At 42.7% G+C, this 13,310-nt stretch overlaps 2 protein-coding genes across 3 annotated transcripts in view; both read left to right on the plus strand.

The window, feature by feature from the left end:
* Positions 1–13,310, plus strand: part of DOP1B (DOP1 leucine zipper like protein B) — a 248,579-nt gene that overhangs the window by 84,689 nt on the left and 150,580 nt on the right. The gene's annotated exons all lie outside the window — the stretch shown is intronic.
* The window catches only part of MORC3 (MORC family CW-type zinc finger 3), a 42,150-nt gene that overhangs the window by 7,558 nt on the left and 21,282 nt on the right, over positions 1–13,310 (plus strand). Inside the window, exon 3 of the mRNA XM_054293742.1 lies at positions 2,420–2,552. Coding sequence (XP_054149717.1) covers positions 2,420–2,552 — 133 coding nt within the window. The remainder of the gene's footprint in view (positions 1–2,419; positions 2,553–13,310) is intronic.

Below are 13,310 nucleotides of genomic sequence, written 5' to 3' on the forward strand. Positions count from 1 at the left end.
GCTTGGAACAATTCTTGTTTCTTGTTTCAAACCCTTTTCCTTCCTTTTAGGGAAAAACCTGGCTGAGCATCCTCAGTGTTTTGCTTTTGTTCTGCTCCCGTTACCTGCCTTACCTGGGGCTTGTGCATCAGTTTGCTATCTCCTGCTGACCATCCTGGCTGTGATTTGAGCAGGAGTGAACTGGACATCCCCAGTGTTCCTCCTTCCCACAGGCAGGGAGTGAGGAGCTGCTTCCTCAAATAAAGCTGTGGCCTGGGAGCCCAGCCAGGCTGACTGAGCACTCTGCTGCTGCCAAGGGGAGCAGCCCTTGGTCACACATTTCCCTCCCCTTTTCCTTTCCCTGTCACCCTCCTTTTCCTTCCTCTCCCCCCTTTTCCTTTCCTTCCTCTCCCCTCTTTTCCTTTCCTTCCTCTCCCCCCTTTTCCTTTTCCTTTTCCTTTCCCCCCCTTTTCCTTTTCCTTTCCCCCCTTTTTCTTTTCCTTTCCCCCCTTTTCCTTTTCCTTTTCCTTTTCCTTTCCCCCCCTTTTCCTTTTCCTTTCCCCCCCATTTCCTTTTCCTTTCCCCCCCTTTACCTTTTCCTTTCCCCCCTTTTCCTTTTCCTTTCCCCCCCTTTTCCTTTTCCTTTCCCCCCCTTTTCCTTTTCCTTTTCCTTTCCCCCCCTTTTCCTTTTCCTTTTCCTTTTCCTTTTCCTTTTCCTTTTCCTTTCCCTTTCCCTTTCCCTTTCCCTTTCCCTTTCCCTTTCCCTTCCCCCCCTTTCCTTTTCCTTTCCCCCCTTTTCCTTTTCCTTTTCCTTTTCCTTTTCCTTTTCCTTTCCCCCCCTTTTCCTTTCCCCCCCTTTTCCCTTCCCCTCTTTTCCTTTCCCCTCTTTCCTTTTTTCCCTCCCTCCAGACAATTACCCTAACAGAAGAAAGCAGGGATTTTTCACCTGGATGAGGCCAAAGCTGTCCCAAAGGAGGAAGCCAGAGCCCTGTGGCTGTGGAAGGGCCTGGCTGTTTTGGGATGTATTATCTGTTTTGGGATGTATTATCTGTTTTGGATGTATTATCTGTTTTGGGATGTATTATTGTTTTGTATTTTCTGTTTTGGATGTATTATCTGTTTTGGGATGTATTATCTGTTTTGGGATGTATTATCTGTTTTGGATGTATTATCTGTTTTGTATTATCTGTTTTGGATGTATTATCTGTTTTGCCTGGCTGTTTTGGGAGTACAATCTGTTCAATCTTCTCAGCTCTTTTCACACTCCAAATACTCCAAACTTTCAGCTGTACCTGTCTGTCCTCTTTTGTGATGCTGAAATACATTTTAGGAGATATTTCACTGTGATGCAGTTTACACTTAAAGTTTACAGGAAGAAACCTGCCAAGGTTTCAGTCCCCAAGCTGTGATTCTTTATTGGCTTGAGCTGTTTTCTGTCCCTCAGCTGAAGCTGCAGAGCAGGCAGTGAGGCAGAGGTGCCACCACATCCCACCCCACCCGTCCTCCCACTCACAGATCCCTGGGGATGAGGGGAAAAGTTGGACAGAAGAGGTGTTGGGGCAGCTGAGGTGGGCCTGGCTTTGCTGCCAGGAGGGCTCTGTGGAGCCCTGGTTTCTCTTTAGTCATGTTTGGTTTTCACATCCTGTAAACACAAAGTTGAGTCTGAAGCATTTTGCAGTAAGGGCTGGGAGAAAGCAGACATTGCACCAGCTGCTCTGCAGGCAGGAAATGAAACTGGAACCTGGGCTTGCTTTCATTTTCTGTTCTGGTGTGAGCTGTCCTCATAATTTTTGTCCTTTCACACATGAGCTGTTCCCTCAGTGTGTGCTGGTGCTAAAAGTCAGGGCTGCACTATATGGTACACCCCAGATGGGCAAGGTGGATTTGCACTTTAAAAAATTAACCTGCTTTGCACATAAATATGCTAATCTGTTAATGGCATTAAGATTCAGGAACAAGGAAAAGGCAACAGTAGTTAATGTTCCGATTAATTCAAGAAACTGAGTTTTGGTAGATCCACAGAGTCTGGGGCGGGGTCAATTTTTAAAGCTCATCTTTGAAAAGTGGAAAATTGAAACACTTGCTGGCATCCAGTTGTTCTCTTCATGGGTTCTTCTGCAAGTGCTTCACTGTGTGAATGTGTTTTCATCATCAGCCTCAGAAATAACCCTGTCACTCCTTGCTGGCTAGGAAGGACTGGGGCTGTGACAAACAGCAGTGCCAGTGCTTGAGTGCTGCTCACCTCCAGCTCCATCTTTGGTCTTTGTGTCACTGTCATTGACAATCATTGACAATCTGGGCTGTTTTGTGTTGGTTTGGGTCAGGTTCTCCTAGGTTGGATGCAGCTGTTCCATCCTAACGCTCTGATTGGCTTTAAAATGTGTCTGCACTCAGTTAATTTTTGTTTTCTGGTGTCCCACCCCGCTCTCCTTGCCCTCAGACAATGCCTATGATCCAGATGTGAGCGCCAAGCAGATCTGGATCGACAAGACCGTCATCAACGACAACATCTGCCTGACCTTCACCGACAACGGCAACGGCATGAACGCCGAGAAACTGCACAAAATGCTCAGGTGGGACCTCCTGACCCCTGCCTGCTCCAGATTCCACCTCTGCTTCTGCTATTGCTCACTGTATTCCTGCTTCTCATCCACAATTCACTGATTTTGCTGGTAAATTCAGCACTTCTGAAGGTTCTAAAGGTCCAGGTGAGACTCCAGAGCAGGCAGGTGCTGCCGAAGCTTCCCTGTAACATTGTCAGGGAACTTTTACCTCATCATTTCCTTTTATCCTTTCTCTCAGTGTCGGAGGAAGGAGACCCAGACACCCATTGGTTCATCCAAGTCCGATTTATTGATCGAATACGGCGGGTTAAATATAGTTCTTAATAAGCTTCATACATATTGCAAAAGTTGAGCTCAGGATTGGTTAGTTACATATCAGCAACTACACCTACTTCTACATTCTTGTGCTTATTCTTCTGTTACATTCTGCAGATATTCAGGACTAATCTCACCTCCCTTTCCTCATGTTGCAGCAAGGCCATCCGGTATTCTTGCCTGTCAGCAGTCACTGAATCAGAGACTGCTGACCTCCCTTTCAAGCTTAACCAGCGGCATTAAGTCAGTATGGCCTTTCTCAGCTAACCAACTCAATAAAATCCTCCACATTTCCCCCGTTTTCTTCTTAAGCAAGGAGATTAGTTTGCCAGGTTTTTGCTATCATACGGCTAACCATGTTTTGAATACAAGTAAAAATACAAGGCAAAATAAGCAAAAACATTAAGATCACACCGAGTAAGCCGATAGCATATGTCACAATGTTCCTTAGTCATGGTCCAAGCCCTAAGCCTTTAAGCCATTCGTCAATTCCTAAACCTTCTTCTTCTTTGAGATTGTGAAGTCCCTGTTGTAGTTCTTTTATCTTAGTATGAATGGACACCGAATGATCAGACAAATTCATACAACACATTCCCTCAAATTCTTCACATCCATGCCCTTGTGCTAAGAGCAAAAAATCTACAGCAGCTCTATTTTGTAAAACAGCATGGTTAACACTTTGCACATCTGCAGTCATCATGTCCAGAATTTGGGATGTCTGGTTCAGCTCATTTCTTGTCCAGCACCCTAATTGTTTTGCTAAATTCATAGCTTTATTGGCAGATCCTCCTGGTAAGATAGTTGAAACTACTACTTGTCTGAATGTACCCCAAAACTTTGGATCTCTTATCTGGCTGCAGTCCAAGTCATGTATACTACGCCTTTTCCTGTTTGATGTTTGACTGAGCTGCATTAGCAAGGACACATTAGGGTGAAACAAGGACAATTTTCCCAAATAACAGGGTCCACCCTGTGGTTTAGCTGGTACACCATTCCACACCCTGTCTCCACAAATTAGAAATATTCCTGTAGGTAATTTCATTGGTGCCGTGATGTTTGTGCCGTTACATTGACTGTAATGCTGTGGAGAGAATTCACTCAAATTCAGGGATGAATCCAAGGTGGCCCATGTGTCTTTAGGTTGATTTAAATTTTGAACATCCAAGGGTTTGAAACTAAGCTATCCTCCAGCTGTAATGTTAGGCATACTGGCATTTGCACTTCCAAAAAGATCCAATTCCTCAGGAGGAGAATGCAAAGAGGTGTTAAGTGATTGGATTAGTAAGCATTGGCGATAGCCATCACTCTGACCTGCAGTATATCCTTGCTGTGCTGGCAATGTGATGTTAGACATGTTACGCATGCATAAAGTTCGATTACTTATTAAACTGCATAGCATCAGGTAGGTTTAAAAGCAAATCAGCTTTACAGCGAGCTGCTATGATGCGTGAGGATGTAGTAATTTCAAGCTCTCTAAGTACTTGCTGTAATTTCCATCTAATATATGCTATAACCACTTGTTCTGCACTCTCAAAAAGCTCCAATCCTGCCCTTCCTGGCAGGCCAGTATTTTGTTCAAGAGCTCTAACCCAGACAAAATCTTGAATCCACTTCCCGAAACAAGGTCCACACCATAAATTTGCTATTGTCTTTTGTGAGTACCAATAAATCTTATTACAACCTGCACAAAGCAAAGCTATCCATGCATAGCACTTATCAGCATCCCTTTTGCAAACATAACAAGGAAGTGAATGTAAGTAGGGACCAGTATAAAAATCTGTCTCTTCGACCCAATGCAACCAATTTAATGGTGGTGATTGCAAAGCCTCTTCACCTTTCTTACTATATACAGCTACCAATTCAAGCTCCTTCTTTAATACAAAATGTATCTTATCTCGTAATCGCTGTTCTTGTTCTTCAACACCTATAGCATGCCACGAAGCAGGGTCCCATGGAGCTACATCATCCCACAAGGCAGAGTCCCATAGATGTGAAATTGCCCTAATCATAGAAAGCTAATTAGCAATCACTAATAGCCTTATTTAGATGAGGTTGTTCCCCATCTTACCTTCTTTTTCTTATCTGCTTTCAGTTTTGCTGCTCCTAACTTTACTGGTACTGTTACTTGCAAACTTAATTTTTGCAACTTTTCAATGCAGCAGTCTAGTGCTCTTTCAGGATTCCCTCTGAAGGACCCTACAATCGAACGTTGTGTTAAAGGTACTAATTTTCTACACCTTACAGAGACTATACGTGACTTTACTTTGAACCTCAATTCTATTTACAACACATTGTACTTCCCATTGATAATAAGCAAGAATTTTTTGTTCAGGAGACTCATAAAGATTTAAAGGTACATATGCATTTAGCCCTGTTTGTCTCCTTAATTCATCTTGCCAGCTTTTACCCCACGTGTGCTCGTGCTTACAAATGTGGCACCACAAATCCCATAATAATGATTGTTCTAACCAAAAAGTATTATCACAACCCCCACAACGTAGAGCAATCCAGGCAGCACAATGTGGATCATAACAGTCAAGGCAATGTTCCTTTGCTGGATTTGTTAAACGAAAAGTTGATAATGAGTCAATAAAACCAATCGGCTCCTGGGCCGTCAGATAGTGACGTGTCAGTGCTCTGTCCAACACTTTCGAGTGTCCCTTCAACTGTAACAGTAGTGGTCGTAGGACTAGAAACAGTTTCTTCCCCAGTAGCTCCTTGTCCTCCTCCGTGAGACAGTCCACCAGAGGCTGCATCAAAAACAGGTTTAGTCCACTTAGCAGGCACCCACAGAGGTCCTGTAGGTGAGGAAACACAAAGATATCCCCGATCCCAGTATAATACTTTTGCAGGTTTTTCCCATAATCCTGTAGTCGAGTTTTAATTTCCTGACCTGACCTCGGATGATGTTTAATTGCAGGAGGGATATCGTCTTCCCCAAAAATACATAAATGATTGATCACATACAGAACCTTAGCTAAGCATGATTGTGGGTCTGTTAAATCTTGATGCTTCTCAATATACTGCTTAAGGGTACCATTTGCTCTTTCCACTATTGCCTATCCAGTAGGAGAGTGTGGAATACCTGTCACATGCCTAACAGACCACTGATTCAAGAATTTCTGGACCCTAGCACTCACATAAGCTTGACCATTATCTGTTTTGATACTCTTTGGGACTCCCATAACAGCAAAACAACTTAACAGGTGCCTGATAACATGTGTAGCTTTTTCTCCTGCCTGAGCCGTAGCCCATATGTAATGACTATATGTATCTATAGTGACATGCACACACTTAACTTTACCAAATCTAGGTACCTGTGTAACATCCATTTGCCATTTTTCATTTATTTCCAAACCTCGAGGATTAACTCCCATGCCTAAACCTATTCCCTCATTATGATAACTACATATTGGACATGCTCTAACAATGGCTTTAGCTTCTGATAAACTCAGCTCAAAATGTTTTGCAAGCCCTCTTGCATTTTGATGATATCTGCTATGTGCTTCTCTGGCCAATGTATGCTTGTCAATAGGACAAGAGTTATCAATGGGTAAAGTAACCAATTTGTCTGCACGTTCATTCCCTTCTCCTAAACCTTCAGACCATTTATGACTCCCAATATGAATCACAGAATACACTGCATTTCTCTCTCGTAAAGCTTTCCTTAATTGTATCAATAACTCATACAATCGTTTATTATTCACTCCCTTAATTGCTGCTTCCTCTATTCGTCTGGCTACTCCGGCAACATACATAGAGTCTGTGACCACATTTAAGGCTCCTGTAAGTTAGACATTGCCCATACTACTGCTAACAATTCCAAAGTTTGTAAACTATCTGCAGGATCTGCTGTAAGAAGTTGATGCTTCCATTGTCCTTTTTCTTGCCAGGTGACAGCAGCACGCCTTGATTTCTTTCCAGCATCTGTAAAAGCAGTAATAGCTCCTGTATCCAATAATCCATAAAGGGTTATGCTTTGATGCCCATGGGTAATTTCCACCTTTTGTTTTGGTCTATTTTGTAAATCCACAGTCAAAAGTGTAATACCAGTAGAGCCAAAACCCTTTTTCATTCCGTGTTTGCCCAGTAAATGATGGTATACCAGATGTCATTTGTGATAGTGGTACCAATTGTGCGATGCGTTGTCCTTTTGTTATTTTAATAGGAGGATAAAGGGTGTAAACCATAATTTGTATTTCCCCTGTATAATCCGCATCGATAACACCAGGCAATACAAATAATCCCAACATAGTTGTTGAAGAAACGTCCCAGTAATAATGCTCCACATCTTTGTCCACTTAACATAAGAGGACCCTTTACTCCAGTTTGTATCCTCTCAGGCCGGTTCTTCATTAGTGTGACGTCTACTGCTGCTGATAAGTCCAAACCGAGGCTCCCTGCCATTGCTGGTTGCAGACAGGAGGTGCAGTGATGTTACGGCAGCAGCTGGTGTCTCCGATGTCACGGCGGCTACTTGTGTCTGGGCGCGTATGTCCCTCATTGCCGCATCGGTAACACTTGATGAACGGTCTCGAGCTCTGCGTGTCCGCCAGTGAGCCACTTCGGAGAGGCGCAAGAGCAGCTAACACCTGATTCTGAGCAGTTAACACCTGATTCTGAGTAGACTCTGCTTGCTTTTGTAACCCTAAACCTAATTCCTTTAAAGTTTCTGCTATAAATGCCTGTGAAGCTGTTGGCATTAATGCCATTCGCTCTAAAGCTTCCTCAATAGTCCAATTTTCCCCTAAAGTAGCTAACACTCTTGCATTTGCCTAACAGGTTCACTTTTTACTCCAAACTGACTAACCGTAGAACGTAACTGGGCTAACAACTTCCAATCTAAGGGAGTATATGCCACTATATTATGTGTAAGGTTCCCCCTGTGCATCATATTGTGGTGTGTATGTGACCGGACATGCAAGATTAGAAGCTACTTCCACCGCCTCGCCATCCCCCATTTGCATTACTTCTTTTGCCACAGCAGCCCAAGCTTCCCTTCTCTGTTTAGCCATCTCCCCCCATAGGTCACTGTGTGCCCCCGGGATAGGATCTGGCCCTTTAAGGGTGCTATGCTGCTGGCACCTCAGTACAGAGACCGAGTCCTTGCACGGGGAAGGCGGAGGAGCAGGAGCCGGCTCGCGCGGGGGAAGCGGCCCCCCCGCTGCTGGAGCTGACAGTGAAACCGGAGACGACCCGTGCGGGGGAAGTGACCCCCCCCCGCCGGAGCCGGCCCGCTCGGGGGAAGCGGCGGAGGCCAGGCTGGCGGCGGAGGCGAAGCTGGCTTGCTCCCACCCCCACCATCCGACCCGCCTGAAGCTGGCGGCGGAGGCGAAGCTGGCTTGCTCCTACCTCCACCATCCAACTCGCCCTCCCCCTCTGACAGGAAGGGTGCAGATGGCTCCACTGTATCTAAAGGAAAGTTTTCCACACCATTTTGCTGGGGACCCTTAGGCATAAATATCTGAGTTACAGAAGGTGCCAGGGGATCATCCTCACGACCATACCCTATATTCCTCTTATAAGCTTCTGTCGCCCTTTCTGCTGCCTTTCTCTCAGAGACCTGCTGAAGCAACGTGTTATATACCACCCGCCATAACTTGCCAAAATTCTTTGCTGACTTATCATCATCTAACACTGTATCCCACAGGATATCCCCAAACTTTTTCCACTCTACTATCTCATGAACTGTATGTAGGTTAGCAAAAATTCTTTTAGAATAACCATAAGCTAATAACCCTGGTAATTCCTTTTTTAAATCTATCTCTTTTACTCCTCGCCTTTCTAAATATGAGGAGAAGGGACCGTATGTCGCTTGCCTATCCATACCTATATATCAGCGCGCGCTGTTGCAGCTCTCCAGGCTCTCGGCGACACGTAGAGACTTGAGATACCTTTTGTAATCCTCAAGGGTGCTTTTAAAATCCGGCACCGTCCCGGCTGCAAGGACTCTCACCCAACTTCCCCGACCGTGGCGAATTTATAATCCAAGAGAGCGAACGTTCAGAATGCTGCCTCTGCCCGCATTCTCCACCATTTGTCGGAGGAAGGAGACCCAGACACCCATTGGTTCATCCAAGTCCGATTTATTGATCGAATACGGCGGGTTAAATATAGTTCTTAATAAGCTTCATACATATTGCAAAAGTTGAGCTCAGGATTGGTTAGTTACATATCAGCAACTACACCTACTTCTACATTCTTGTGCTTATTCTTCTGTTACATTCTGCAGATATTCAGGACTAATCTCACCTCCCTTTCCTCATGTTGCAGCAAGGCCATCCGGTATTCTTGCCTGTCAGCAGTCACTGAATCAGAGACTGCTGACCTCCCTTTCAAGCTTAACCAGCGGCATTAAGTCAGTATGGCCTTTCTCAGCTAACCAACTCAATAAAATCCTCCACATCTCAGCCTTCCCTTTATGCTGTGGAAACTCTCTGTAGTGGCTGCTAGTGGAGATAAGGAGAATTCAAATATTTATTATATTATTATTATTATTATTATTATTACTATTACTATTACTATTATTATTATTATTATATTTACTATTATTATTATATTTACTATTATTATTATTACTACTACTACTACTACTACTGGACATAAGCAGAATTCAAATATTTTATTTTTACTATCATCATAATCTTTATTATTATTGTTGTTGTTGCTATTGTTGGAGATAAGGAGAATTTCAAATATTTTTACTATTACTATTTATTATTAATAGTTATAATGATAATAATGATAATAATTTGGTACATGAAATATGTGAGATCCAATTGCTAAAAGCACAAAGCACCAAGCACCCCCTGAGATGATGATGATTGTTATTATTATCTGAGATAAGGAGAATTCAAAGATGATGATGTTAATAATAATAATAATAATTAAAAATTATTGTTATTGTTATTATTATTTACATGAAATATGTGAGATCCAATTGCTAAAAGCACAAAGCACCAAGCACCCCCTGAGATGATTATTATTATTATCATTATCTGAGATAAGGAGAATTCAAAATAATAATAATAATAATAATAATAATAATAATAATAACAACATCATTAAATATGTGAGATCCAAGTGCTAAAAGCACAAAGGCATCAAGCACCCCCTAAGATTATGATGATGATGAATATTATTATTATTATCTGAGATAAAGAGAATTCAAAATAATAATAATAATAATAATAATAATAATAATAATAATAATATTAATAATAATGTACATGAAATATGTGAGATCCAATTCTAAAAGCCCAAAGGCATCAAGCACCCCCTAAGATTATGATGATGATGATTATTTTAATTATTATCTGCGATAAGGAGAATTCAAATATAATAATAATAACAACAATAATAAAAATAATATACATTAAATATGTGAGATCCAAGTGCTAAAAGACAAAAAGCACTCCCTGAGAGGGTCTGAGAGGAGATGTTGGTCACTGGGGGCACAGACACACTTGCTTTAGTTTAAGTTAGTGAATGAGAGAAAAAGGGATTTTCAGCTCAAACCCATTGGAATATTAATAATAGAATGTATTGTAGAAAAATTAATGGATTTTCTATTTTTTTACATTATTGTCTGTTTATCTTTAAATATTCTGTAGGGTTGGAACTGATTTTTCTCTTATTTCTACAGTAGCAAAAAACTTCCCGTGGAATTTCTCTTAGTGTAAAAAGTTGCTCTGCCTGCAGATTTAAATTTGAGCAAGCTTGAATTCAAACTGTTCTTTTTCTATTAGATACCATAATAAATCCTAAATTCCATGTGCAGTTTTACTTGAAGTGTGATACAGAAATGGAAAACTTGTGAATCAAACTTTATCTAGGAAGCAGGGAGAGAAAAAAGACAGGGTTAGGGGCTTTTATTAGTATTTATTGTGGAATTAAGGGTAACTACCAGATTCTCATAAAAAAATGCTTTTTCATCAAATTCCAAACTTTGTATGCCATACTTAGAAATAAGTATGGATATTTTCTGTTCCCCACTTGAAAGCTGGAAGTAGATTTCTCTGAGTTTTTGCTGTGTGGTTTTAGCAGCATTCTCCAGGTGATTTTGGGATTTAATTGTTCAGGAATCCCTGAGCTCTAAAACAAGAGGGTTGGGGTAAATAATTTGCCAATCCTGCACTTGCATCTCTTGAACCCTCAAGTTTTGCAGAGATTTTTTTCCACCCTTGATGCCTTGAGAACCTGACCCAGAGCAGAGGCTGGACAGAGCTACAGAATAAAGCAGGGATTTAGGAAAAGGCCTCCATGGATGCACCTTGGGCAGCACAAGAGCTCAGCCAGGGCTGCACCCAAGATGAACCAAAATGGCCCCAAAATGGGCAACCAGTCACAAGGTCTCTCACTTTTAGAAGTTCTGCTCTGTGGCAGTCATTTTCTGGAAAAAATCCCCTTGGTCAGGATTTCTCCTGGCAAGCTGAGAAGCCTCAGAGAAAAAAGAAAACAAATTCTTTTCTCATTTGCTTCTCCTGTGTTGTGCTCATGTGGAATGTGTTTGGGGATTGTTTACCCACAGGTGATTGTTCCATTGGTTTCATGTCAATTGTTTTCACTTATTGACCAATCAGTGCCAAGCTGTGTCAGGACTCTGGAGAGAGTCAGGAGTTTTCATAATTATCTTTTAGCCTTCTGTCAGTGTCCTTCCTGTATTCTTTAGTGTAGTATTCTTTAATATAATCTAATATCTTAAAATACTAAATCAGCCTTCAGAGAACATGGAGTCAGATTCATCATTCCTCCCTGCCATGGGGCACCCCACAAATCCAATACTGCTCCATTTGCATCTTGGAGTTCATTCTCCAATTTCAGCTTTAGGTTATGCAGTCTGTCTCAGTTTGGACAGACAGGAATCTGCTAAGGACGGCAGGAGCCTCTGCTGAAATGGAGAATGTAAACCCTCCCCACCCCTCTGCATTGCTATAAATTTTAAATTAAAGGGCTCTCAGGCAAAAATATGGGAGCAGGAATAACAGTTCTTTAATAGGGAGGAAAATAAAAAGATAAAATAAACAATGCAGTGCACTAGAACAACACTGCCAGAGTCAGAACCCAGCCTGACACCCTGTGGGTCAGGGTGTTGGCAGCAGTCCCATTGGAATTGTGGCTCAGCCCTCCTGCAGTGTCAGGGGTGGCTCTGCTGGAGCAGGGATCCTGTAGAGAAGGATGTGTTCTTCCTCTGAAGATCCAGGGGAAGGAGAGGCAGCTGCTGTTCCTCTGGCAAATCCAGTGGAGAAGCTGTGCTGGTGTTCCACAATCTCCAGATTATATCTGGGCAGGAATGCTTGGCTCCTCCCTCTGGGCTCACATCTCCCAATGGGATGCTGCAGTTCTTATCAGCCATGCAGGGACATTCTTTAGTATAATTAGTATAGCATTCTTTAATATTCTATAGTATCATAAAATAATAACATCTGCCTGTTATCAGCAGATGTCCCCTCCCGAGGGAGGACTGATTGTGATCACTCAGAGAGAGATAAGGCAAACTGCCCACTTGACAAGACAGCTGCCATACAGATGGTGATAGAATCCATCTTGCCTTGCAATCTGGAACACAGTCCCACCCTGCTTGTTTTTCTCTCTCCAGCCCACGGTGTTTGTGTTCTGGGGCTCAGATTTGGGTCATTTGTCCTTGGTGCCCAGCTGGAGCAGACAACTTTTATAAAAAAATCTCTTCCTTAGGATTTTGTCCTCCTGAGAAGCTGAGAGGCCTCAGGAACAAAATGTAATCATTGATTATCTGCTGCTGTGGAATGCAACGGGTGCATCTGGGATTGGCCCATCTTGGATGTTTATAATTCATGGCCAGTCACAGCCCAGCTAGCTCAGCTCTCTGTCCGAGCCACAAACCTTTGTTATTCATTCTTTTCTATTCTTAGCTTAGTCAGCCTTCTGAGTGAGGAGAACTTTTTCTTCTATTCTTTTAGTATAGTTTTAATGTAATATATCTCATAAAATAATAAATCAAGCCTTCTGAAATACGGAATCAGATCTCCATCTCTTCCCTCAGCACATGACCCCTGTGAGCACTGTCACACCCAGCTGGAGCAGGAATTGTTTTGTGTCCCTGCTCTGTGCACAGAGCTCACCTGTTGGAATAGGAATCCCAATATTACCAGTTAGATTGTGCCTGGGCCAGTCTGACCCTCGCTGCTGGGCCAAAGGCAGCAACTGTGGTGTATCACCCCAGAAATACCCTTGGCTTGCTGGAGATTGCAGCTGGGCACTGAAACGAGTCCAGGCTTGGTAGGAACTCCGTTTACCTTAGGAGGGAAGGCTTCCAGCGATGGTGAGGAGGAAAAGGAGACGGATTCTGCTGGAGGGTTTAATATCCAGAGCTTTATTCCATGGTCACCGAGGTCTGAATGTCAGTAACAGCTCCAACAGAATCCTGAGCACATGGTCTGATCACCTTTTAAGCTCCGGGACAGGGGGAGGGGA

Source organism: Melozone crissalis, unplaced genomic scaffold (assembly GCF_028551555.1).
Source record: "Melozone crissalis strain CALT ecotype California unplaced genomic scaffold, PUWL_Pcris_2 ptg000187l_1, whole genome shotgun sequence".
Lineage (NCBI taxonomy): Eukaryota > Metazoa > Chordata > Aves > Passeriformes > Passerellidae > Melozone > Melozone crissalis.